Source organism: Mangifera indica, chromosome 4 (genome assembly GCF_011075055.1).
Source record: "Mangifera indica cultivar Alphonso chromosome 4, CATAS_Mindica_2.1, whole genome shotgun sequence".
In the NCBI taxonomy this organism is placed as follows: Eukaryota; Viridiplantae; Streptophyta; class Magnoliopsida; order Sapindales; family Anacardiaceae; genus Mangifera; species Mangifera indica.
Window position 1 is genome coordinate 14,732,023 of NC_058140.1, and position 26,706 is coordinate 14,758,728.

General features: G+C 32.5%; 5 protein-coding genes and 1 pseudogene across 7 annotated transcripts; 3 read left to right on the forward strand and 3 right to left on the reverse strand.

Annotated features, from left to right (window-relative positions):
* The first annotated feature begins 769 nt into the window (after window positions 1-769).
* On the forward strand, window positions 770-4,079 carry LOC123212883 (probable zinc metallopeptidase EGY3, chloroplastic). The gene is made up of 6 exons (XM_044632110.1): window positions 770-1,519; window positions 1,631-1,828; window positions 2,185-2,409; window positions 2,766-3,004; window positions 3,355-3,509; window positions 3,660-4,079. The coding sequence occupies exons 1-6, from the start codon at window positions 884-886 to the stop codon at window positions 4,013-4,015; spliced, it is 1,809 nt and encodes a 602-aa protein (XP_044488045.1). The 5' UTR covers window positions 770-883; the 3' UTR covers window positions 4,016-4,079.
* Window positions 4,080-5,251: 1,172 nt separating this feature from the next.
* On the forward strand, window positions 5,252-8,951 carry LOC123212735 (protein SHORT HYPOCOTYL IN WHITE LIGHT 1). 2 transcript variants are annotated; one of them, XR_006501607.1, is made up of 5 exons: window positions 5,252-5,611; window positions 5,690-5,914; window positions 6,006-6,071; window positions 8,120-8,550; window positions 8,644-8,951. XR_006501607.1 is itself a non-coding variant. In XM_044631906.1 (4 exons), the coding sequence occupies exons 1-4, from the start codon at window positions 5,468-5,470 to the stop codon at window positions 8,273-8,275; spliced, it is 591 nt and encodes a 196-aa protein (XP_044487841.1). In that variant the 5' UTR covers window positions 5,252-5,467; the 3' UTR covers window positions 8,276-8,951. The 2 variants fall into 2 exon arrangements, 1 of the variants encoding a protein (XP_044487841.1); XM_044631906.1 differs by having other exon boundaries at window positions 8,120-8,951.
* A 963-nt stretch (window positions 8,952-9,914) lies between these two features.
* Window positions 9,915-12,094, forward strand: LOC123214110 (tubulin alpha chain). Its single transcript, XM_044633840.1, has 4 exons — window positions 9,915-10,143; window positions 10,465-10,699; window positions 10,792-11,162; window positions 11,268-12,094. Exons 1-4 carry the CDS (start codon window positions 10,051-10,053, stop codon window positions 11,919-11,921), a joined length of 1,353 nt encoding a protein of 450 aa, XP_044489775.1. The 5' UTR covers window positions 9,915-10,050; the 3' UTR covers window positions 11,922-12,094.
* Window positions 12,095-14,392: 2,298 nt separating this feature from the next.
* Window positions 14,393-17,301, reverse strand: LOC123214734 (amino acid permease 6-like). The gene is made up of 7 exons (XM_044634698.1): window positions 17,158-17,301; window positions 16,813-17,040; window positions 15,971-16,064; window positions 15,671-15,885; window positions 15,439-15,581; window positions 15,110-15,337; window positions 14,393-15,028 (listed from the first exon to the last, which is right to left on the reverse strand). Exons 1-7 carry the CDS (start codon window positions 17,246-17,248, stop codon window positions 14,603-14,605), a joined length of 1,425 nt encoding a protein of 474 aa, XP_044490633.1. The 5' UTR covers window positions 17,249-17,301; the 3' UTR covers window positions 14,393-14,602.
* Window positions 17,302-19,132: 1,831 nt separating this feature from the next.
* LOC123213359 (amino acid permease 6-like) lies at window positions 19,133-22,145 on the reverse strand. Of its 2 annotated transcripts, none has more exons than XM_044632776.1 (7): window positions 21,795-22,145; window positions 21,451-21,678; window positions 20,564-20,657; window positions 20,264-20,478; window positions 20,041-20,183; window positions 19,720-19,947; window positions 19,133-19,639 (listed from the first exon to the last, which is right to left on the reverse strand). In XM_044632776.1, exons 1-7 carry the CDS (start codon window positions 21,883-21,885, stop codon window positions 19,214-19,216), a joined length of 1,425 nt encoding a protein of 474 aa, XP_044488711.1. In that variant the 5' UTR covers window positions 21,886-22,145; the 3' UTR covers window positions 19,133-19,213. The 2 variants fall into 2 exon arrangements, with proteins under 2 accessions (XP_044488711.1, XP_044488713.1); XM_044632778.1 differs by having other exon boundaries at window positions 19,416-19,649.
* A 3,376-nt stretch (window positions 22,146-25,521) lies between these two features.
* LOC123214937 lies at window positions 25,522-26,616 on the reverse strand (annotated as a pseudogene).
* Window positions 26,617-26,706: the final 90 nt, after the last annotated feature.

Below are 26,706 nucleotides of genomic sequence, written 5' to 3' on the forward strand. Positions count from 1 at the left end.
AAGTTTAAAAAAAAAAAAACCCTATTTTATGGCCAAAATATATGGATCCAGTGATAAAACGTTCTGATTAAACCCTAAACACTTTTAAACAATTAATCCAAAAGTTTCAGCTAATTTACACCACTAAATTAATAATGAGCACCACAACAATCGCTCATTTCTATAGGCCCGAGTAAAAGAATTAAATTTTAAATTAATTTTTTTTTTAAAATATATAATAATTAGATAATAAATTATCCAATTGTTAATAAATTATCCAATTAAATTAAAAATAAATAGTATCAGAAGATGAACCACTAAAAAGAGTAGACGTCTAAAAAGAAGAATAAGTGTTTGAAAATCATCAGTCGTTCTCTGAAAAATTAGATCTGAAAATTTGAAAACCCTTAAAAAATATTATTTTGAAAAACTTAGATAACAGAATTATTAATTTTTAAATTTAAAAAAAAAATATATTTAATAAATTTAATAAATTTTAATTGTTTATAAATAAATAAATAAATAAAATTTTTAAAATTAATAAGAAGACCTGAGAGGTCACCATACTTTGGGAAGGAACAAATCCTTTGGCCTTTTAAAAACATTAACAATAACTCCTTCGCAACGAGTGGATGGATGCCAGCTCTCACGGTTTCACTATTAAATTATTAATTTAACTGAGTTGAAAAATTCAATATAAGAATTAAGAGCCTACAATATCCCAAATGAAATCTTGGATAAAAACCAAATACCAACTGGAAATCTGGTCATTTCTCAATCACACAAAATTCCATCTGTCATAACTTAGATTTCATGTGGGTCTGAAAAAATTTGTCAGCTGTTCGAGGAGGCCGTCCACCTGTAACACTTCTCCAACTTTCTACAGAAATCCCTCCCCTTTCAAATGCCCATCTGCTCCAACAAAATTCAGTATTCACTTCATCTGTCAACTGCTTCAATGGCCACACTCATCACTACTTCACCTTCACCACTGTCCAATCTTACATGCACGCTCAAAAGCACGACCAAGAACCAAAAACTCCTATGCAATAATGCCTCTTCTTTCACCAAGAATCATTCATTTTCAAGGCAATATGTTTTATCATTTAGCAAACTCCAGTTTGTTCAAAAGAGTAGAAGGAAACTCGATGTTAAGTGTGCACTTAAAGAAGAGCAAGAAAGTGAACAGAGTTCTACTGCTTCATCATCTCCCGTTGCAGTGGCAGATGAAAAGCCAAGTGGAGATACAAATGGAAGTGAAGTGGAGGCTAGTAAAGAAGATAAAGAACTTGAGTTGCAGCAAGAAATGGACTGGAAAACAGATGAGGAGTTCAAGAAGTTCATGGGGAACCCTTCAATTGAAGCCGCGATAAAGCTGGAGAAGAAAAGGGCTGACAGGAAGCTAAAAGAACTTGATAGGGAGAGTAGTGGCAACCCACTTGTGAGATTGTTTAATAGACTTGTCAGAGAAAATCTGACTAAAGAGAAAGAGAGGCTGGAGAAGGCTGAGGAGACTTTCAAGGCTCTTGACCTCAACAAGGTGATTCTTTTATTTATTAAAGCTAAAACATATTTTGTTATGCTTGATTATGTCAAAAAGAAACTAAATTATGACTATAATATAATCATTTGTTTGATTTTGAAATGGCAGCTGAAGAGCTGTTTTGGATTTGACACCTTTTTCGCAACGGATGTTAGAAGATTTGGAGATGGCGGTATTTTTATTGGGAATTTGAGGAAACCCATTGAAGAGATCATTCCCAAGCTAGAGAAAAAATTGTCTGAAGCAGCAGGAAGGGACGTTGTTGTCTGGTTTATGGAGGAAAAGACAAATGACATTACCAAACAGGTACTTCTTTTTGCCTTGATGATTTAGTTTTGCTAAATGATAAGCTATGCGGTTAGATTTTTAGAATGCCTCATAGTTGTTTGCTTATGAAGGTTATGGTTTATTTTCAGTTGATTTAATCAACTACCCAGAACCCTATATTAGCCTATTAATTTTGCTTCTTGAAGGAGTGAGTTTGCTTTACTCTGAGCTAAAATAGCTTGCTTACTAACTATATGATCTGAACCTTTTCAATGAGTCATTGTATATTTGCATGTTCAGATATAATTTCTTTTTGACATTCCAAATTCTTTTATAAGGAAGATTGTTTTTAGCTCTTTAAGACCAAATGATTTAAAATGTCTTCTTGTTCAAAGGCTTGTGTGGTGCAACCAAAAGCAGAAATGGATCTCGAGTTTGAGTCAACTAAGTTGAGCACTCCTTGGGGTTATGTTAGTGCGGTTGTTCTGTGTGTTGCAACTTTTGGGACTATAGCTTTAATGAGTGGCTTCTTCCTTAAACCTGATGCTACATTTGATGATTATCTAGCTGATGTTGTGCCTCTCTTTGGCGGCTTCATTTCCATTTTGGGAGTATCTGAGGTAAAGTCTCTGTGCTTGCTACCAAACTCATCATTTCTTCATCAATATTCTGTCATCCAGTGTCAGAATTATCAGGATAGGTTAAAAAATAGCATCTGCTTTCATTCTTGAATCAAGTGACTTTCAGAACCTTTTCTTTTATGCAAATATGTGGCTATTGCTGTTTTTTTAATCCCAAAACTCCCTGGTTTGGCACGTTAGGTCCTGTTGTTTGTTCAGTTGAAAATTGTATTAAAACTGTGACTAAGCCTTGGTAGATTATGGCAACATTTATGTCCCATTTTTTATCCACTTGTTTGCAGAAACAGCAGTCTTCGAGTAAAATATACTGAGGCAATATATTTTGTGTTTTGCAGATAGCGACAAGAGTAACAGCAGCTCGTTGTAGTGTTAAATTAAGCCCGTCTTTTCTTATACCATCCAATTGGACCGGGTGCTTGGGGGTGATGAACAATTATGAGTCACTGCTTCCAAATAAGAAGGCTCTTTTCGACATTCCTGTGGCTCGTACTGCAAGTGCATATTTGACATCACTGGTTCTTGCAATTGCTGCTTTTGTATCTGATGGTGGCTTCAACGGTGGTGATAATGCATTGTAAGTTTTCTATGTTAAACTTCAAGTCATCTTTACTGTTGTAAAAAGCAGAGGAATGCGAAATTTGTGTGTTGGAATCAAATTCATTCGGCTCTAGTTTCCATTTGTATCAAAAGTTCTTAGACAATATTAATGGCAAACAAAAGCAGTTTGGAATTGCTGGAATCTATGCATGTTAATCAAATTACATCACCTTTAGAGCAACTTTGCCTAGTCTGAAATTTTGAGTGTAAGTATGGGTTTATCTTGGTTAAATCTTAGAGTTTCACACATTACAGTGCTTCATTGGAAGAATGGATCCCAAATATTTTGTCTGTTTAAAATTATCTTGTTCTGTTATTTCTTTGCAGGTATATAAGACCTCAGTTTTTCTACAACAACCCCTTGCTTTCATTTATCCAATATGTTATTGGACCTTATACGGATGATCTTGGGAATGTATTGCCCTATGCGGTGGAAGGTGTAGGAGTTCCTTGTGATCCTCTTGCATTTGCTGGACTTTTAGGTGCGTTTCATGGCCTACGCTATTGACTTAAAATTGCGCTTGCATATAGACGTGTATATGTTGATATACTTGGCCTCTATGGACTGACTGCCATTTTCTCTACTAAGAGCAGATTTATGCAAATTTGGCCCTGACTGCTTACTTGTGCAGGTATGGTGGTCACCTCATTGAACTTATTGCCATGTGGGAGACTCGAAGGAGGTCGCATTGCCCAAGCGATGTTCGGTAGAAGCACTGCTACTTTGTTATCATTTGGCACATCACTTTTGCTTGGCATCGGTGGTCTGACTGGAAGTGTACTTTGTTTGGCATGGGGATTGTTTGCGACTTTCTTCCGCGGTGGAGAAGAAATACCTGCAAAGGATGAGATCACCCCATTGGGAGACAGCAGGTATGCTTGGGGTGTTGTCCTTGGCCTTATCTGTTTCCTCACTCTGTTTCCCAACGGTGGAGGGACATTTAACAGTTCATTTCTCAGTGATCCATTTTTCCGGGGTGACTTGTAGATGTATGTATACTTAATCGTAGCATCAATTGTATATATATTTTATATAATAGTATCTTGGTTCACCCTACATCCATTAGAAGTAAATATTATTTCACATTTTTCTGATAAACCGTAAAAAAGAATAATACGTTAATGTGCATGTTTAATATGGTTTATTTAATCCAGATTATTAGATTAAATGATCAATTCTGACATGTTTACGATGGTTTATGTGAATAGTCTAATAGTGAATTATGATCACATTTTTAAGATAATGTAAGCCATAATCCAAAACCCTTTAGGATTAACTTTTTCCCTGTTCATCGAGAAGCGAGGTAAAAACGAGGCTCACATCCATTGACCGGATAATGAGACTCAATTGCAATCTTGTAATACCTTATACTCGAAGTAGTTAATATAAAACTCCATCGAATTTTAATATTTATAATTAAAAAAAGCATTTTATGAGTAGTATTGTCAATCAATTATAATTAGACATGTGGTTGAATATACAAATTTTATGTGATTTGAAATGAAAATGTTGGCAAATTTATAATTAGCTTAATGTGATTCATTTGTGTTAATATATAGTAGGCGGAAACATATAAAATGAAGAATTAGTGTATCATTCCAAAAGATAAAACTAACATGTAGAGGGCGTGATTGTCATTTTATACCTAAAAACAAATGTCTTCGAATTCTTCTTTGCATTACATATTTTATTTTTTAATATTAATATTTAAAAACTATCATATCTTTAAAATTTTAATAGACAGTTAGATTAATGAAAACTTATTAGATAAATTTAATAAAATATATAACTAATGATGAAAGGATACTACATTCTAAGAAATCCTGTATGTGCATGTTTATTGTAAAATGAAGATAATGATCTTAAAAAAACATAATAAGATTTGTATCAAGAATTACTTAATTATATTGGTAAATTACCTAAAATTGTAAATTAAATTAGTAAATTAATCTTAATTATAATATTAGGTTTTGTTTTTTATATAAAAAGGTAATTTTGTATATTCAATTAAATAAATTATAAATATAAAATATACCGGTATATTAATTTAGGGGTGTTTGTTATTATATTAAAAAAATATAAATGAGTAATTTAAATTAGAAGCTAACACAACACACTATAGTAAATGGATGATGAGTGGGTGTTTCGCTTTTTCAAATTTGATTGGGGGATAATTTTAATTCGACAAACATTGGGTGGAACATAGTGTTTTGGCCTATAATGAGGAGAAATTTGCGACGCGGCACCTATGAAGTCTCCATTAAATTTTCCGTCACAGTCGCGCCTTGGCCACCACCATGTATCACTGATGACTAAAACCTCCCCACTTGTTCCGTTGGCCGTCGCAGCTTAATTGACCCGCCGCAAATCCTTTCAGCAATCACAGCGTGCGATCTATGTTTCACGCCCCAATTCCACCTGAAACCGAACCTCACCGCCATGTCTTTCGCAGTCACTGTATCATCTCCCTCTCTGTTACTACTCCTCCCAAAAAAATCTTACTTCCGCAGTTATCCAAAATTCCTCACATTTCGAAACCTAAATCCTCTCCAAGCTTCTAGAGGAACATCTAATTTCCCTCAGGTTCCTTTTTTTTTTTTCCTCTCCCGTTCATTTTCTACCATGCTTACTCTATGCCTGCGTAACTACTATTTCCTGCAGGGGAGTGAAAGTCTTGTGGATGATCCACGCAATTGGAGCCGTCGGATCAGTCAACGGTTTGATGAAGATTATGGTGATAACGATGATGAGGAGGACGATGAAGAGGAGGAAGATAGGAGTCTGGATCTTTTAGTTAGATTTGTTGAGAATGTATTCAACAAGGTTTCTAGAAGAGCTAGAAAGGCTGCACGCTCTGTTTTGCCGCTTTCAATCTCGACCAAGCTGGTAAGAAACATTCGTTTGGGTAGCTTTTTGATGGTTTTATTCGGTTGTTGCTTTGCTTTTATTGTAATGAATTGTGATTATTGAAATTTAGGTGGGATTTTCTGTTAATGGAGTTCTGATTCTTGCATTTTTGTGGGTTTTGAAGGCATTTCTGGAGGTAATGCTAATATATTACTTCTTAATGTGTGCACATGATTGTTGTTAAATTCATTCCCATATTTTGTTTTGGTTATCGTTTTCTTGTGAACTGAATGTCATTAAAATTGCAGAATTAGCTTAGACGGTAATGCTGTGCTTGTGCAATGCAGATATATGGTAACATTGGAAGAGCAATTAGCTCTTTAATTCTACTGGTTAATTTAGGGCTTTATATGTGAAATGTTGCACTTTGTTTATATGATATTTTATGTGATCGCTATTCAGTAATAGTATGACTTTAAACAAGACTGCAAAATAATTTATTTGATTTTGGTATTTTCTCTGGCTCATGGCTGTTCAGATGTTATGAATTTTTAAGTGCATTTTTATGAATTTGATAACAAATTATTTTAAAATGGCTTTCGTGCGGATGTTGGTGTTGTTTTCTGTCAAGTTTCTTGTGAAAACATATATGTTGCATTCTCTTGTACGTGAATTGAAATTTGAATCTGTTAAATATAGAGAATTATTTTCTCCTTGAAGAAAAATTAGGGATGAAGTATCCAAATTTGTTCGAGTCTTAGTCTACAGTTCAAATTCTATATTATCAAAATGAATGTTTGATATATTAGGATCCATTAAGGTTTGGGATTCTTCTCTTTGAGTCAACATGAAATTCTTTCACTTGAGTTTTTGTTGAGAAGATCAAAACATATATTGATTTATTGAAGACTTATTGGAAATGTTGCCACTATTGAATTTGGAAGGGGTATGAAATGAAATTTAAATGGTTGTGATCAAACTAAGTAGGAATTTTTACTTTTTTCATGTTTCAATGTTTTGGATTTGTGGAAGATTTTAATGGTAGAGTTAATTAATGTTGTTCTTTCATGTCTTTTTATTCTCCTCTACTGAAACTCATCATCTAGTTTGTCATGGTTTTCAGCATAATGTGCCTTCTACATGTTTATTTTAATTCATCTAATCAATTTTCTTCCAAATATAGAATGAAGCTTCAAACAAAATCTTTTCTTCCACACTGATGAAGAAGATTATTCTCATTTAAATATCCTTACCAATTGGTTGAAAGTTCAATGAGTGGTTTTGATCCCCAACTGACAAAACATATTTTCTTTATCTGACCTTTCTTTTCATAGTATTAAAGGGGCAGATTTCTTCAACTTTAGAATAGTGTTTGATCTGACCTTCCTTCTCATAGTTATAACCTGAAATGGTCAGCATAAGGTGGTGGGTAGAAGAAATGGGATACAAAAGACTGATTTTTGAACATTGTATCTCCAATGGTAAAAAATTGATAGGGAGTTTGTTTGGTAAATTCATTTGGGTACTTTGTGCTTCATGTAGGGTACTTTTATGAAGGGTCTTTGTGTAAAGGTGATTTGGTATCTACTCATTGTCACATTTAATTTGTGGCTTTTGTGTCCTCTTTTGAAACTTTGTTTTCTATTTTAATCTTTTGAAGGAAGAAGTGTCCCGGTAGTGAAAATTTCGTGCTAGAAGCCATTTGCTTTTCATGCTGACTAAAGTAGAATATTGTAACTGGGATGCGGTAACTCTGGTTTTACAATTGATCATGGTGTCACGGTGCTTGATAATAAAGCAAGCAATATGTATGCCCTTTGTGGAAAGCTTAGTGAAAAGGAAAGAAAAGAAAATTTAGGAGTCTTGTTGACTGCTTTTATAATTTGAATATAATTAGTTTTAAGCAAAGTGTTGTTGCAGTGGTTAAGCTGATGTCGATTATGCTTACTGAGTAATTAACAGGGACCTTGATACATGTGTTTGCAAACTATCAACACATTCAAAATTGGCATAGCAGTTATTTGAATTGAGCTCTTCATCTTTTCTTAGCCTTATCTATCAACATGCGTATCTTGAGTTTATGGTCCTGAAGAATGCTACTTGTTTTTTAATATCTGAAAGAGTGTTGTTTTTTCAAATGGGAGTTTATTACTTCTTGAGATACTAGGTTAATTCAGAGGCTAGTTAGATCCTTGCAGATTTTGCTGCTCATTTTCTATACTTATCATTTTATGTTATATCTAGGTGGTTTGCACCCTTGGAAGTGTAGTCTTTGTGAGCATATTGCTTATACGTGGTGTTTGGACTGGGCTAACCTATTTACAAGAAAGCCGCAGTCATCGTGTGAATAAAATTGATGACGAGAAGCATGCATGGACCGGTGCTCAACCTGCAAGTTGATACATCCATTTACATAATTAATTGCTAAAAAAAATGGTTCCAAACATAAATAATACCAACCTTAGTTTGAGGAACGCTAGCAAAGCTTTCCATCTTTGAAAAATATCTATTGTTGTAATTGATAATAATGTAGGAACACAGGGATTGCTTTGTGTATTAAGATCCAGAGGAAGCTATTTGATTTTATATTGATTGAGTAGTGTATATAAAAGCAAGGAAAAAATTTAAGCAGTATGCACAAGGATAGAAATTCCCCCTATGGATTCACACATCAGGTAAACTTATGAATTGTTTATTACAAATTTTGACAAGGTTCCTTAATCTTCATGTATTTTAGTTCTTTTACTTGGTTTTTGCTTTTTGAACAGATATTGAGAAGTTGTATTTTACATTTATTAACTGAGAAGAGCAGCAAATACATATCAAGGGTAGCCTTCATGGTTTTGCTTTATTATTATATTGTGCCAGAAGATCCCATGGGAATTGAATGCTTCCTTCTGACTTATATTGCCCTTGACTGTAAAAAAATTCCTTAGAATATCTGGTTATTGCTTAAAATGGTTGTTTCATTTCTCTGTCCTATGTTCTCAAAACAGCCCTTGGAACTCAGAAAGCTTGTTCTTATATTGATGTACATTTATTAAATGTGATTCAAGATTTGGTATTTATGTTAAAATGATGATTGTCAACATTTGATAGAGTAGGACCAATTGGAGTCACTGAAGTGAAGCTGTTGCAAATTCGTATGGTCATTAGTGGTATGATAGGTTTGTTTGCATAAGAATGCAGCAAAAAAGTACCATTGAGAAGCCTAAATTATATAGAACATGAGATCAGTTCTCGACAAATCATGCTCATTCCTGAAGTTAATTGTTTATGCTGTTTCCGCATTATGTTAAGGGGTCAATTAGAGTACCTCCAAGGATGATAATGTGAGATTTTACTGCTGTCATTCTGGATCTACCAATGATTTAGCTTTACAAGTAAGAACTCAGATTGTGTAGATTTCCTGTGGAGAGCTTGGTTAGGGGGAAGACACAATTTTCATAGAAAATTTTCCTGTGGTGTAACAAGAAAATGTATATATTTCTAATTATATAATTAGATATATAAATTAAATGATATTTTATTCTTAATTTAAAATCATTCAGTTATAAAATTATATATTATTTATAAATAGAATATATATCTTTAATGTTGTTGACAGTTTAAAAAAATAAGAATATAAATTATTATTTAATAATTTCAAAAAAAATTAAAACAATTTCTTAAGGAAAATTCAAAATTTTTTGATTTTTGAATATTTTTTGAGAACCAACAAGTTCTATACAGCGCACTGCCACCCTTGCTTCAACTCCACGACAGGAATATCCACAACAGTAATTCCGAGACAGGGGCATCAACACCTTACTTACCAAACAGGCCAACCACATCCACAAATCAATCACTACTGGCCCAGCCTAGCGGCAAAATTTAAATTTCAAAAAAAATAAAAAAATGAGAAACCTAACCATGGTTACAAAAGGTAGTTAAAAGTTCCAATCAGAAAGCGCCACGTCACTAATATTGCTGTCCCTTAACTATTAATCCACCCACATATATCTCCTCACCCGTTATAAATATCCTCCTCGAAACTCTCATTAGAATCATCTCCTCTTCATTCATTCTGTAGAAGGCGTCTTAATAAACGCTTTCGTCTCGGTTTTCTCTTTGTTTCTCCTCTCCTCCCAAATTCAAATCTTTTAAAGGAGTTGTTTTCTTTTTAATCAGCGAAAATGAGAGAGTGCATTTCAATCCACATTGGTCAGGCAGGTATCCAGGTTGGTAATGCCTGCTGGGAACTCTACTGCCTCGAGCATGGCATCCAGGTCCGTATTTATATACCTATTAATCGCAATATATGCTTCATTCTCTCCAGTTCTATACATTTTGTTTTATTTTGAGCTGAATCCGAGCAGAGCGACGTCATTAGACTGTATAATAGCAGATCTGTGATTTAACTGTGTGTTTATGCTAGATCTGGCTTTAAATCGTCCTTGTTAGGTAGCGTTCGTTCAGATCTGTAAACAGTTTTATTTGTGTTTGAGAATATAATTGAACGAAGGCTATGTATTACAATGGAAACCCTAGATCTGTAGTTTTCTTGGAAATGTTGGGGATCTGAAGTGCTGATATATTTTTTTTAACAGCCTGATGGACAAATGCCAGGTGATAAGACTGTCGGAGGAGGTGACGATGCTTTCAACACCTTTTTCAGTGAAACTGGTGCAGGGAAGCACGTCCCTCGTGCCGTCTTTGTTGATCTTGAACCCACTGTTATTGATGAAGTGAGGACTGGTACTTACCGCCAACTCTTCCATCCTGAGCAACTCATCAGTGGCAAGGAGGATGCTGCCAACAACTTCGCCCGTGGCCACTACACAAGTAATTACTTCACAACCCCATTTTTGAATAAATTACTTTGTTTTTATTAATGTTATGAAGAAATGATAATGTTAAAAATTGTTTTGTTGCAGTTGGAAAGGAAATTGTCGATCTCTGCTTAGATCGCATTAGGAAGCTGGCTGATAACTGCACTGGTCTTCAGGGCTTCCTTGTTTTTAACGCTGTTGGCGGAGGAACTGGTTCTGGTCTCGGTTCCCTTCTGTTGGAGCGTTTGTCAGTTGACTACGGAAAGAAGTCAAAGTTGGGTTTCACTGTTTACCCATCTCCTCAGGTCTCCACATCTGTTGTTGAGCCTTACAACAGTGTTCTTTCTACTCACTCTCTGTTGGAGCACACTGACGTGGCCGTTCTTCTTGATAACGAAGCAATCTATGATATCTGCAGGCGCTCTCTTGACATTGAGCGCCCAACTTACACCAATCTCAACCGACTTGTCTCTCAGGTAATTTGTTAAGCTTTGAATAACGGTTTAATATATTATATATATGTATGATTATTCTGGTGGGTTTGGTTTCTCTAACGGTATATTTTTTTTGTATGGATTCAGGTGATTTCTTCTTTGACTGCCTCTCTCAGGTTTGATGGTGCTTTGAATGTGGATGTTACTGAATTCCAGACCAACTTGGTCCCTTACCCTAGGATCCATTTTATGCTTTCCTCCTATGCCCCTGTGATTTCCGCAGAGAAAGCCTACCATGAGCAACTTTCAGTTGCAGAAATTACCAACAGTGCATTTGAGCCCTCGTCTATGATGGCTAAGTGTGACCCTCGCCATGGCAAGTACATGGCTTGCTGCCTCATGTATCGTGGTGATGTTGTCCCCAAGGATGTCAATGCGGCTGTTGCAACCATCAAGACTAAGCGTACCATTCAGTTTGTGGACTGGTGCCCAACTGGATTTAAGTGTGGTATCAACTACCAGCCACCAACTGTTGTTCCTGGTGGTGACCTTGCGAAGGTGCAGAGGGCAGTTTGCATGATCTCAAACTCCACCAGCGTTGCTGAAGTGTTCTCTCGCATTGACCACAAGTTTGATCTCATGTATGCAAAGCGTGCTTTTGTCCACTGGTATGTGGGTGAGGGTATGGAGGAAGGAGAGTTCTCTGAGGCTCGTGAGGATCTTGCTGCCCTCGAGAAGGATTATGAGGAGGTAGGTGCTGAGTCAGCTGAGGGTGAGGATGATGATGGCGAGGAGTATTAAGAGACCTGAGTGCCTGCAATAAATATATTTGATTGCTATTGTGATGTGTGTTTTTGTATGGCCTTGTGCCTGCGTTGTGTTTGTTGCTTGAAGTTACTTGTTTGAGTTTTGATTCTTACTCGAATGAAAGACCTCTGTTTAGTATTTTAGTTAAAAAAATTAGTTCTATGCCATAATTGCTGTCAGAGTAAGGACGTGCCGCGTCCTTTCAGGTCAGATGTTTGCCCTTTTAAACTGTTGGGTTGCACAAACTTTTCATGACTTGAATGTACTGAAAGATGCTTTAGGGTGGAGTAGACCTGTCAAGGGCTGGTATCGCCTGTCCAAAAATCGTCAGGCCCTTCCAGGCCACGTTCGCAATTTTAGTGGCTATGTTAGGGCCTGTGGATAGAGCAGGCTATGCAGGGGGTTTACAAAGAAAGGTCTGTGGGCTGGTTCCGTGAAATAAAAGATTAGCTAAAAAATAAGGGAAAGCTTTTCCTAACGGCAGTCCCCAATCCTCAGGTAGCCGTTGGATCAAACGGCTACTTAATTTTTTATGTTTTTAGTTTTCCAAAAATACTTTTCAAATTCACCAACTCTTGCCATTTTTCAACTATCTTAATTTTTATCTTAAACTCTCAACTCAACTCAAAATCTCACTCTCAATTTTTCTAATTATTTGGTTTTGTTTTAATGAATATATTAGAACCATTAAAAAATTCTATAATCAATGTACAAAATTTTATTACCTGTTTAGTTTTATAGTGTACATTAAATTTTAACTATATTTTTAAAGAATATAAATATCATAATTTTTTTTTTTGTCTATATCAACACAAATGAAAACAAAATTTAAAAAAATTGGAAAAATGCACTTTTATAGTTTGTTGCATCTATTATATTATTAGATCATAGGAGTACATTATTAGGAGCAAAACATTGTTTAGAAATGATGGGGATAAATATAGAAGAACCTTTATCATTAACCCAAAAAAAAAAAAAGTTAGGAAATTTTAGGAAATTTTTATTTGAAATGTATTCTTTTTATGAAATTAAATATCGAGATATTATATACACTTACTAATCACGGGTAAGTTCATAGGTTCATTTAAAAGCAAAATGTGTTTTTGATTGAATATGATGAAAAAAGAAAATTGTGATAATATTTTCCTTACATGTTTATAAAATATTATTAGTTATAAATTAGTTTATTATGGATAATATTGTGATAAAATAAAGATTGTAATTAAATTATTATCTATATTATTTGTTAAATTAATATAAAATTATTATTTGGAAAACCAAATAAAGTAATGACAAAAAATAAAAAAATATAGTAATTCACCTATATTTATTGTCGTGTCAGTAAAAGATTATCATAATTTTTTATTAATCACCTAATTAGAAAATAATTAAATAAGATAATGTTGGCAATAAAAAAAACTAAATATAGTAATGTCAACAATACAAAAAAATAATTAAATGAAAAATATCGTAATAAAAAAGATAAAATTACTAAAATAATCAAAGATTATGTTAAACTAAACACTCCCTTAATGACTAAGGGATTTATTTAAAATTTGACTATAAATTTTATTTTACCCTCACATAATCTTTTGTAAACTCTTAATATTCTTATAAAATCACATTTTACCCCTTAAATTTTTTTTCTTCATTTTAACTTTTAGAATATCATATATTTTTAATTAATTTTGTGTATTATAAATTAATTTATCTTTCAATTTTTTAATTTTACTTCATAAAACTGCTATCAACCTTTAATCTTATTTTGATATAAAATCTCACTTTTATGTCTTACTCTACTTAAAATAAATTATTGACAACATAACAAAAATTCAAGTTTTTAAATATGACATTTTCAAATTTATCTTAAGAGTGTAAATTTTTCTATATTTTTTATGAACTATTTTCTATAATGAGTAATTTTGTTTTGTTTATAAATTAATATATGAGTAATGTTATGTGCATAAATAATGTGTACAATTTTATATACAAACAATGACATGTTACCATGTAATTGAATAGTTTTAAATTAGAGATACAATAATAACCAATCAAATAGTGACATGTCATTATTTATACACAAAGTTGTGTATATAATTTTATTATTAATATATATTTTAAAACAAAATATTGTAATGATGAGTTTAAAAATATTGGTTTTATTATGTAGTATAGTCTTATTTTACAATAAAACCATACCTATACACTTTTTGATACAAAATTTAAATATATAGATGATATGTTATTATTTGATTAGATGATTTTTAATTAATAATAAAATAATACATAATTATATAATAATAAATTATTAGTATATCCAAATTATATACTAAATATATATATATCACATTACTCTTTATTTTATAATATAATTTATAATTTAAATAACTGATGTCCCTAGTATAAGTGAAAATAAATTTTTGGACTTGAGAGAGTGAACCAAATTTATCCCAGAGGTGGGACCCGACAAATAGCTGGGTTGCGGTTGTTATTTCAAACACCAATAAAATTTGGCTCCCGAGGCAAAAATAAGACACCCTTGTCTTTGACTTTGACCAAACGATAGAGGACAAAATCGATAAATTTATTCATACAACAACAAAATGATTGGATAATTTTAAGGCCATCGCTCAATCATAAACTCCTATAGTTTTATTGGATAAACAAACAATGGACTAGGAAACTGAACTGAAGGGCTTGAAGGAGCGGAGGTCCTTAATGAGGCCTTGAATGGATGCAGCAGCAACAATAAGAGATATGATCAGACAAACCATGGACAAAAGCTTTAGCCATATCCAGGTGAAAGAGCACCGTTTAATCTTTGCCCGTGAAATGAACATCTCTATTGGAAAATAAACTGTCAATGGCCAAAATGAAGTAGCGCCAAGTAGTGAAAGAACGCTGTTGAAAAAGGGGAATATCATCGCAATCACCGTCGTTAGTGTTACATAAGCCGTTCTCCAAACCAACCGGAACACATTCACATTGAGAACACCGCACAAGGGAATTCTAACGCCGTATTCTTTCGTTAAGAATTTGCTTTCCGGCCACCGCTGGCTGCACCATTTCTCCACAAGATGGTATATAGGTTGACAAAACACCTGCACACAAGAATATTTAATAATTTGCGTCTGATGCTGAGACAAATAATTAAACCCCAACGTTATTATTATTAGTTGTACCTGGTAAGCTCCCACAAGATGAACAACGATGCAGATATTACCAATGTCAATAAGCCAGAAGGGTTCATAAAATCCAAATCCTGTTAAAAAGTTGCCTGGTGCTTTGTTTCCAAATGCTGCATAACCTAAAGTTCCACACAACATGTAGAACACAGTGGTGACCGAGACGCCAACAAAGCTAGCCTTCTTCATCACTTGGTTCTCTGGTGGGCTTGATTTCAGTGTATCCTGTACAGTTTAATTCATGAAAACGTTTAACTTTAAATCTAAGGACTGTTTACTGTCAGACAACCAGGATGTTACAGCATAAGTTAAATATATGGACTTGCCTGTATTTCAACCAAAACAACAGAATAAGTATAGGCAATAGCAATGTTTCCTATGGCCTGCAAAGAGTTCCAGACTTTCTCTGAGCTTGTAACATCGACACCAATGGTTACTCCTGTTAAGCTTGTCTTCGGGTGATGTCCTCCTTCAACATTATCACATAATTACATAAGAATCAGAAACCTGCTGATATTTACAACATTAAACAAACTTCATATTGCAAAAGTTGCAGACCTGCAATTTCTGCCATGGAGAGACCGAGGCCTATTAAAGAATATGCAAAAGACATTACAGCAGCAATGATAGAGAGGCCTGCAAGCTCATGAAAATTTGGAATTTGGCTTAATAGGATCTCTGCGACGCCAAAGGCTATCATAAATTTATTATTTGTTGTGTGACATCCTGCATCATGACCTTTCTTATGGAAACAATTTGATCTGATAATTGCCCTGCTCATTTATGAAATACAAATAAATGACAATGAAAATGAAGACTCCACAGAAGATGACATTTGAGAGTATAAATATAGCTTACGCCAAGCTAATAGATGCAGTGATTGTGTATCCAATTGATATTCCAACAAAGTTCCCATATTGAGCTAGCCCACAAAATGTGTACTTAGTTCCTCCTGTTCCAATACACACACAGTTAGAGAAAAGACTGCTATATTCATACATATTTTCTGTAACTATGAAGCTTTTCATTTGTATATCCATGTCTCTAAATGTCAAATTTATTATAAAATATTATTTATATAATATTACAGAATCTATATAACAAAAACTCCTTTTTGATGACCCATATAAAAGCGCATTAAGTGTCATACACATATATATGTGTGTGTGTGTGTTAAAATATATATAAAAAAAAATTAAAATAATAAAATCTAGAGAAATCAAAGAAAAATTTTAGGTATTATATTGACTTATATATTTAACTAAAACATTTTTAAGTTGGGTCAGTTGCCCCCACCTTAAACCCCATTAGACCAATAACACACGACTCACTTTTAAGAGGATTGTGTTGGAGGCCCTACGGGGAAGGTCTGGAGGTTCGTCTGACACAATTCGTAAAAATATAAAATTATCAAATATAAAAAATATATAAATATTAATTTTTGACATGCCGATCTGTAAAACAACCAGATTGGCTTGTCAAAAAGCCCACGGATGCAGAATCCGTGGGGTTGTAGGCCATGGCTTGGGCCTCAGTTTTGCTGCAGACCAAGAAGGCCTGCAAGATCTACCATTTATAGAGTACACCAAATTAGGCACAATCCAACCCAACAAGTGGATAGGTCCTATAAATAACGGAAAAGAGATATATGGAAAGTGATACTTTGATGGTATTTTAGTTTTTCCATAAATTAAAGGTACCTAAATGGGCTTTTACAACATCGACGTAGGTGTAATTTCTTGATCCAGTAGTAGGAGATCTGTAAGAATCAGCAAGAAGAGTAGAGGTAAACCAAGTGATAATGGAAAAGATGACGAGAATGGTAATCCCTGCAATCCAACCCAATTGAGCAATGGCCCATGCTAGAGACAACACTCCAGATCCAATCACTGCTGTTATGATGTGTGCACTTGCGGTCATCAACGTTCCTTCAAAACACGAAGACACCATACGAAAAAACATTGATTTCTATCAACAAGAAACTGGGAATTTTGAAGCAGTAACAGAGAATTGTATTGTCTACAAAGGCTAAAAAAATTATTTACCAGTTCGTTTTACTCGACCATCGTCATCGAATTTAGAATTAGGAATGCTGATTTCTACAGCGTTTGTGCTCTCTTGTAACCCTGCAGCCATTTGAGTGTGTGAAATGAAAGAACAAAGTGTCTCTTGAGCGGTTTTTAATAACAAAAAATATGAAGTATATGGCAAGTGAATTAATGATGATGAACAAATATGGAAACTGTATCAACATGCTTAAAAATTGTATGCATGCAGTGACAACAAAAAATACAGATATGCATCCATCAATTTCATATGTATTTATCGTAATATGATTGGCTAAAAAAGGAAGTAATAAAAGAGGGGTTTTATAATGTTAAAATTTCAAAATGTCTTTTATTGGAAAGTAAAGCCCAGCTTCATCTCTAAGATGGAAATTACAACAAGGTTGTAGATTGTCTTTGATTAATCAACAACACAAGATTTAACATTTAATTTACAAATTATAAAATATAAAATTAAATTTGTTTAATTAGAGTTATAGAAATACTTAAATTGACATGTTTTTTGAAATCATAAAACTTATGAAATTACATGTATTAAAATGACTATTCTTCCTCCCTCGAAACCTTTTTGAATGACCGTTTTTAATAGATAAAGTTGTTTTTGTAAGATTTTAGATAGAAAATTAGTCAATACAGAATAGATTATTGGATCTCACCGAGGTTACAATAAACTTTAAAACTCATGCATATATCAAAATTCTAATAACATTGACATAAGACATACTTTCACGTGGATTTTTTTTTAACCTATTTCTTTGGATACTATTTGATTCTAAACTCATCTCTTGCAAAACAAATATATCATTTGCCTTGTAATTCTGCATATGGAGTCTCTTATTAAGCACACATTTAAAATATGTATTTTGAGATAAGCCAAGAAGTTCACAAGTCTAATCACTATGGATCCTAATACCAAGAACAAATGATGTATCTCTAGATCTTTTACATCAAGATCCTTTGATGAAAATAGTTTGGTCTCAAGAAACAAATTAATATCACTACTACCAACATTGTGAACCGTAGCACGAAGATAAATCTATTTCTACTGATTTTCATAAACACATACTGGTCTAATTTGTTCTTTATAAACCCATGTGAAGTTACAACTTCATCAAATTTGAGATATGGCTATCGAAAATTCTGTTTCAAATCATAATTTACTTCTTTAATTTGTTATCAAATATTCATTTTATTTATGCTTTAAATTACTCTGATTGCACTGTATAGACTTCTTCGTTAAAATTTCAAATAAAAAAATTAGTTTTGATATCCAACAGGTGAAACTCTAATCCAAATAAGCTGCTAATGTCATATAAAAAAGTTCCTTTTAAAAACTGGAGAGAATGCTTCATCTATATATTCTCTTTGAGTGAAGTTTTTTGAACCTACCTTACTCCACACTTGTTCATTATACCTTTGAAGTCTCTTGTGGTAATGTAAACCCATTTGCAATCTATGCGTTTATAGTCATTAAGTAGTTTTATAAGATCTCATACTACATTAATTATTAGACAAAAATTTTATTTTTTTCTTTCATGATGTTAAAATACTTTTTAGATTGAGAACTTATGATAGCTTTATAATGGATTATTATTGGAATTAACAATCTAACCAATATTATAATTTCTCTAACTGAGAAACACAATAATACTTTAATGATAGAAATCATCTTTCTTTAATAGCCCATAAAAGTTTTTTGCAGCAATGTTAATCGTGATTAGCTCATCTAATGTGAGGTTAGCAGAGAGAATATAATTTGCAATGATATCAAATTCTATGAGATTTTGAAAAATTTGTTTTGACTCCCCTCTATTTGCTAATTCAATCACAGCACCATCATACCATGTAAACAAAGAAAGAATCGAATGAATATATTTTGCCTTCCTGCATAAGTGGAAGGGTATTATTTGATTGAGTAATTTTAAAGTGTGAAAAAAAATAAATAATTATATCATTTAATTATAGATTGTTATCTCAATTGTATAGATAAATTAATAAAATTTATTTACAAGCGTTCTATTCAATAAACAATGAACTAGGAAACTGAACTGAAGGGCTTGAATAATTGAAGATCCTTAACAAGGCCTTGAATGGATGCAACAGCAACAATAAGAGAGATGATCAGACAGACCATGGACAAAAGCTTTAGCCATATCCAAGTGAAAGAAAAACGTTCAATCTTTGCCCGTGAAATGAACATCTCTATTGGGAAATAAACTGTCAATGGCCAAAATGAACCAGCTCCAAGTAGTGAAAGAACACTGTTGAAAAAGGGGAATATCATCGCAATCACCGCAGTTACTGTTACAAAAGCTGTTCTCCAAACCAACCGGAAAGTATTCACATAGTGAACTCTGCACATGGGAATTTTAACACTGTATTCTTTTGTTAAGAATTTGTTTTCCTGCCACCGTTGGCTGAACCATGCTTCCACAAGATGGTATATGGGTTGACAAAACACCTGCACACAACTATATTTAATAATTTGCTTCTGATGCTGACACAAATAAATAAACCTGACACTTTTAATATTAATTGTACCTGGTAAGCTCCCACAAGATGAACAACAATGCACATATTAGCAAAGTCAATAAGCCAGAAGGGTTCATAAAATCCAAATCCTGTTAAAAAGTTGTCTGGTGCTTTGTTTCCAAATGCTGCATAACCTAAAATTCCACACAACATGTAAAACACAGTGGTGACCGAGATGCCAATGAAGCTAGCCTTCTTCATCACTAGGTTCTCTGGTGGACTTGATTTCAGTGTATCCTATACAGTTTAATCAATGAAAACATTTAGAAAGAACTAAATATTGTTGAATTTGTAGCTGCAACCAAACAACAGAATAAGCATAGGACTTGCCTGTATCTCAACCAAAACAATAGAATAAGTATAGGCAACGGCAATGTTTCCAATGGCTCGCAAAGAGTTCCAGACTTTCTCTGAGCTTGTAACATCGACGCCAATGGTTACTCCCGTTAAGCTTGTCTTCGGATGATTTCCTCCTTCAACATTATCACATAGTTATATATGAAACAGAAATTTAGTAACATTAAACAAACTTCATATTGCAAAAGTTGCATACCTGCAATTTCTGCTATGGAGAGACCAAGGCCTATGAAAGAGTATGCAAAAGACATTACAGCAGCAATAATAGAGAGGCCCGCAAGCTTACTAAAATTTGGAATTTGGCTTAGTAGGATCTCTGTGATCGCAAAGGCTGTGATATATTTATTATTTGATGTGTGGCATCCTGCATTGTGACCTTTCTTGTGGAAGCAATTTGATCTGACAATTGCCCTGCTCATTTATGAAATACAAATAAATGAAAATGAAAACGAAAAATCCACACAAGATGATATTTGAGATTATAAATATAGCTTACGCCAAGCTAATAGATGCAGTGACTGTGTATCCAATTGTTCCTCCAATAAAGGTCCCATACTGAGCTAATCCACAAAATTTGTAATAAGTTCCTCCTGTTCCAAGACACACACACAAAGTTAAAGAAGAGATTGTTATATTCACTCATATTTTCTGTAACCAAGAAGCTTTTCATTTGTATATCCATGTTGCTAAATGTCAAATTTATTATAAAATATCATTTATATAATATTACAAGATTTCATATTACAAAAACTCCTTTTTGATAACCCATATGAAAGGTTTTGACATGGACAAATGCATAACAACTTAATTACGTATCATATTCATCAACATCCATAAATAAAACTTAAAACAAAAAATTAAGGGGATTAAAATTAAATAAAGTTAAAATAAAGAGGAATCAAATTAAAATTTTAGAAATTATATTAATTTATATATTTAACTATTTTTTTTTTTTTAAATAGGTCAATTGACCCTCTTAAACCCCTAATAAACCTAGAGGGTATGACCCGCTTTTAAGGAGTCATGTTGAAAGCCTATGAAGGAGGTCAAAAAGACGGTCAGACACACTCCATAGAGATTTATCAATCATAAAAATATATAACAACTTAATTTTTAGCGGACTGATACACGAAGCACATAGGTCGATCCTTTAAAACCCATTGAGGCAAGACCCATTGGGCTATGCATCATGCCTGGACCCTTTGTTTTGTGGCAGGCCAACACAGACAAACAACACCAAATCAGGCAAACACGGTGCGGCCCGTGGATCCGCCACTGTACATAGGCCTAAGACTTTCTCCTATAAAGTATGAATAACAGGAAAGAGTAATATGGAAAGTGATACTTTGATGGTATCTTAGTTCTTCCATAAATCATTTGTACCTAAATTGGCTTTTACAACTTTGATGTAGGTGTAATTTCTTGATCCAGTGGTGGGAGATCTGTAACAATCAATAAGAAGAGTAGAAGTAAACCAAGTAATAATGGAGAAAATGAAGAGAACAAAAACCCCCGCAATCCAGCCTAATTGAGCAATGGCCCATGCCAATGACAACACTCCTGATCCAATCACTGCTGTTATGATATGTGCAGTTGCGGTCGTCAACGTTCCTTCAAAACACAAAACACCATAGAAAAAACATACTGATTTCTATCAACAGGAAACTGGAAATTTTGAAGCAGAAATAGAAAATTATATAGTCTACATGGCTAAAAAACACATTTACCGGTTCGTTTTACTTGACCATCGTCATCAAATTTAGGGTTAGAGTTTCTGATTTCTACGTCGTGTGTGCTCTCTTGTAACCCTATAGCCATTTGAGTGTGTGAAATGAAACAATAGAGTGCGTCTTTGATGGCTTTTACTAACAAAATTTTGAGGAATCTGGCAAGTGAATGAATGATGATTTATGAACAAATATGGAAAATGATTCCACATGCTTAAAATTGTATCCATGAAATTATGACAAAATAGGCTGAAGAAAATAGGCTGAAGAGGAAGATAGGCTGCCTGAAAAGGAACTAATAGAAGAGGGGTTTTGCGATGTTAAAATTTCAAGACGTTTTTTACAGGAAAGTGGCGAAAGGGCTATTTTTCCCCCCCAAGTTTTGGTGAAATGATTATATATGAATCAAACTTGAATTAAGATATTTGACTTATTTTAAAATTAAGTTAAACTTGAGTTGTAGAGAGTTCAATTCGGTTTAGCTTGTAAATTAGATAGATGGTTCAATTCAATTCGAATTTGGTTTGTGACTTGATTAGAATTATGTTAAATAATTGTTAAACTATATTATTTTATCAATGAACTACAAATTTAAGCAACATATTTGAATTATGAATTTGAGTTAAACTGAAATCAAACTATTTTCATTCAAATCGAACTTGAATTACCTTTAATGTTAGCTCAACGAATTCGAATTGAACTTGAACCAAACTATTTTTTATTCAAACCAAACTTTAGTCAAAGGGTATTCAGGTTTAATTCGATTCATATTCACCCATAATTGTGATTGATAAAAGAAGGACAGAAATTTATGTAAACAAAATATAATTGTTCAATATTAAGATAATTTTGTAGAATTTATACATAAAAAATTATAAAATATTAAATTAAATTAATTTAAGAGTATATAAATACTTGAAGTGACATATTTGTTTGGAAAGGTTAGAGGATTTATTCCTACCCAAAGTATGATGTATTTTAGTTTTCACCATTTAATTTTAAAAATCTCATTTACACTCATAGATGGACAAAGTTAATGAAACTATAACCTCTTAAAATTTTATCTCATTTTCTCTTCAAACCACTAACACTTTTTCTCCTAGACCAAGTTTTAAAAAATCACATTTCCTTCCAAGGTTTTTTTCAATATATAGCCACTCTTCGACACCATCACTAGTCGTCTCTCCCCCTTGATGCTTCCCCTTCCTCCAACCGTTTGTCTCAACAAAACCCTAACCCCTCTGATGTCGTGCGACATTGTCTAGGAAAACGTTTTCCCAGACAATGTTGCACAACATCGAAGAGGTTAGGGTTTCATTGAGGCAAATTGTCAAAGGAAGAAGAACTATTGAAATGGAGAGACGATCAATAATGGCATCAGGAGAGTGGCCAAGTATTGAAATTAAACCCTAAAGGAGAAATATAATTTTTTAAAACTTGGCTTAGAAGAGAAAATTATTAGTTTTTAAAATTTAAAGAAGGAAAAAAAGATAAAATTTTAGTTTATTTTTAATATTATATATAAAATGACAATTTTACCTTTAAACTAACAGACTTAACAGTGTATAGGTGGATAAATAAAATTTTCAAAGTTAAAGGGTGCGAAATTGGAATTGCAACATACTTTGAGTGTGCATAAGTCCTTTGGCCTTTTTGGAAATGTAAAACTTCTATTCACCTACATTAGAATTATGGTTCTTCTTCTCTTAAAACATTTTTGAATGATGATTTTCAAGGTGCCCTAGCTAATACATAATGCATTATTAGACCCCATCAAAGGGCTAACAAACTTTGAAACTCACAATAATAATGTCTATCTAGAGTATTGGACCCCATTCAAGGAGACAATTTTAGCAGAGTTTGGTTTAGAGAATATTGTATTATCAAAATTGAAAAATTACTTTGAAAATAGATTAATTTGAGGATTACTAAATATAAATTATTATATGTTTGATAAAATTTGATAAAAATTAATAGGTATAAATAATTAATGTATTTGGTTAGAGGTAATAAAAAATATATATATTATTTTACTTAAATACCCTTGAGTATAATTATTCTAAAATATTTTTTTATCTTATTTGTTATATTAATTCAAAATGAGATTATTTATGTCTTAAAAAAATTAATAAATAAGAATATAATTATAATAAAATCAAGATTACCTTAACAATTTTGTAATACCTAAGGTGAAGATAGTGGTAATATTACATTTTATATTACATGTCACATCACTATTAGTAATAAAATAATACTAGAATTTTTTATTACTTATAAATCAAATAAAATAATATAAGTTATAAAAAATAGATTACTGGAGTAATCTTTTACCTCATTTAACCAAATGACCTTTTAAGTATTCTTTATTGATCGCTTAAACTTATCTATAAACTGTTATTAGAGTATTCAATTATTAAATTTTATTAAACCAAAACTAGAACTAATGTTAGCATGCATTAGAAAAATTTTCTAAAATTCTTTTATTTGGATAACATTAATTGGCTTTATTTTATTTTTTAGAAAAAGGAAAACAATTTTGACACCCAACTAATCTGCATTTTCATTTTAAAATGGTCACAAACAATTTTATTTTTTTTAAAAATCAAACTTGTCTAAAAATAAATAACAATACAATCATCAATCTAGTTAATACGATTAATAATAACGAACTATATATTACTAATATCTTCTATTAACATAAGATTAATTATGATTATGATTACTAATAACCAAATAAACACAAATCAGTGATTTGAGAGTGTGGTAAGAATAACACCTAATCAAGTTAGTGTTATCTTTTTATCAATGATTTTTATGATTTCTCTTCAACATTTATGTTTCAAAAAACTCAAGAGAAATCTCTTCACTTTTATTAAAGTTGGCTATTTTTAATGAAGTATGTATGTATCAACCTTACTTAAGATATCATATAACATATATATACAATTGTCATAATCAAGAGAATAATTTTCTCAAGACACATGTTATACCATAACCATATATATGCAAATAAGTATATAAATATGGTCATGATCAAATATTAGTATCAACAAATTATAATAAAAATCCTCAGGTTTTCAATATAGTTTTAAGAGAATGTTTGGTTTAAGTAATATTTTATTATTAAAATTGAAAGATTATTTTGAAAATAGATTACCTTTGAGAATTATTGGATATAAATTATTACTATATTTGATAAAATTTGATAAAAATTAATAGATATAAATAATTATTGTGTTTAGTTAGAGGTAATTAAAAAATACTAATATGTTATTTTATTTAAATGTCTTTGGATATAATTATTTTAAAATATTTTTTTATGTTATTTATTATATTAATTAAAAAAGAGATTATTTTTATCTTTAAAAAATTAATAAATAAATATATAGTTATAATAAAATTAAGAGTATCTTAGTAATCTTTTAATACTTAAAGTGAATGTGACAATTAATGATAATAAAATATTACCATAATTTTTTATTACTTATAAACTAAATAAAATAATATAAGAAATAAAAAATAAATTATCAAAGTAATCTTTTAATCTCTTGAATCAAACGACCCCTAAAAACTATATGTTTTAGTTATTTGGTTAGAGATTTAACCTATATCAACTTTATTTTTATATTCGTTATCTTAATATTTCATTTCTTTATGATTTTCTTAAACCATAAAACATTTTATTTTTATATATTTAAAGCAATTAGTGGTTTTCTATATAATTGTATTGTTATCACAGTAAATAAAAGCGACATAATGTAATATTAAAATATAATCCTTCAAATCGCAAAGCTTAAGAAGCTACCTTACAACAATCTACAAATTCAATGTACATTGTTGATGATGCTTATTTTTCTAGAAAATGACCCCTCCAATAAGCCTTATAATCTGTCCAAAGTATATTTCATCTCATCTTCACAGCCGTTATAATTGAATCTTTCACCTTCTTAATAATCAGAGTAAATGTGGACTTTTGGTTATTTGGTCATCTATCCAAAAGTCCACATTTACTCTGTTTAAATCTTTCACCTTCTTCGCCGATGGCTTCGCCCCAGAAACCACTTTCATAAATATCCTGGCCACACTATCACACTCACTACCCTCTCCGTGCAAAGCTCCGGCGCAATGAATTCTGGCATCCCCAGCAACGAATGCGCCGCATGTCTCCTCTCTACCACCGCCGCGAATCCCAAGTCTCCTATCTTCTCCTGCCCGTATTCCCTTTTATATACACGTTGCTACAGTTAAGATCCCTGCGAATAATGCATAGCTCGTGCGTATGGAGATGCTCTAAACCTTTTAATATCTGTTTTGCCCACTTTTTCATGCTTTCACGGAAACTTTATAGTGCTTTTTTTTTTCAGTAATCTCTTAAATTTCCCAATGTGTATACCTGGGTAATGAAGTTGAGATTGTCTTTTTTGTGATTCATCCATTGGGCGAACGAGAGGATGTTATCGTTGTTTAGGGTTTGTCGCAACTCAACTTCCGAATATAACTTGTTGATTATGTGTTGGTTGTTGATGAAATTTGATACCCTCTTCTTGATCGAAAGTGCGGTAAACTTTCTTTGTTGAACCTGCAACAAGTCTTGGTACCGGCCATATGGTCGGATCAACTTTGATGAACTGCTCACCATCATGACGCTGCATGGTGAAGAACTGGAAATCCCTGAAGACAATAATTGATGAAAGGAAGAGGAAAATAGAACAGATGACTAAGAAATAAGAAGTACGAGCTTCTTTAAGTATAAAGAATGGCTTCGGCTCTGGTTATATTTTTTTAGTGAAATGAGGAAAAGGGTTCAGGATTGTTACTGAAGATAAGTCCGATCAGACTATGGGTTTCCATAATCTGGTTTAGTTTAACTGCCTGAGGGAAATGAAAAGGGTAAAATCTAACTCTAGTGGCT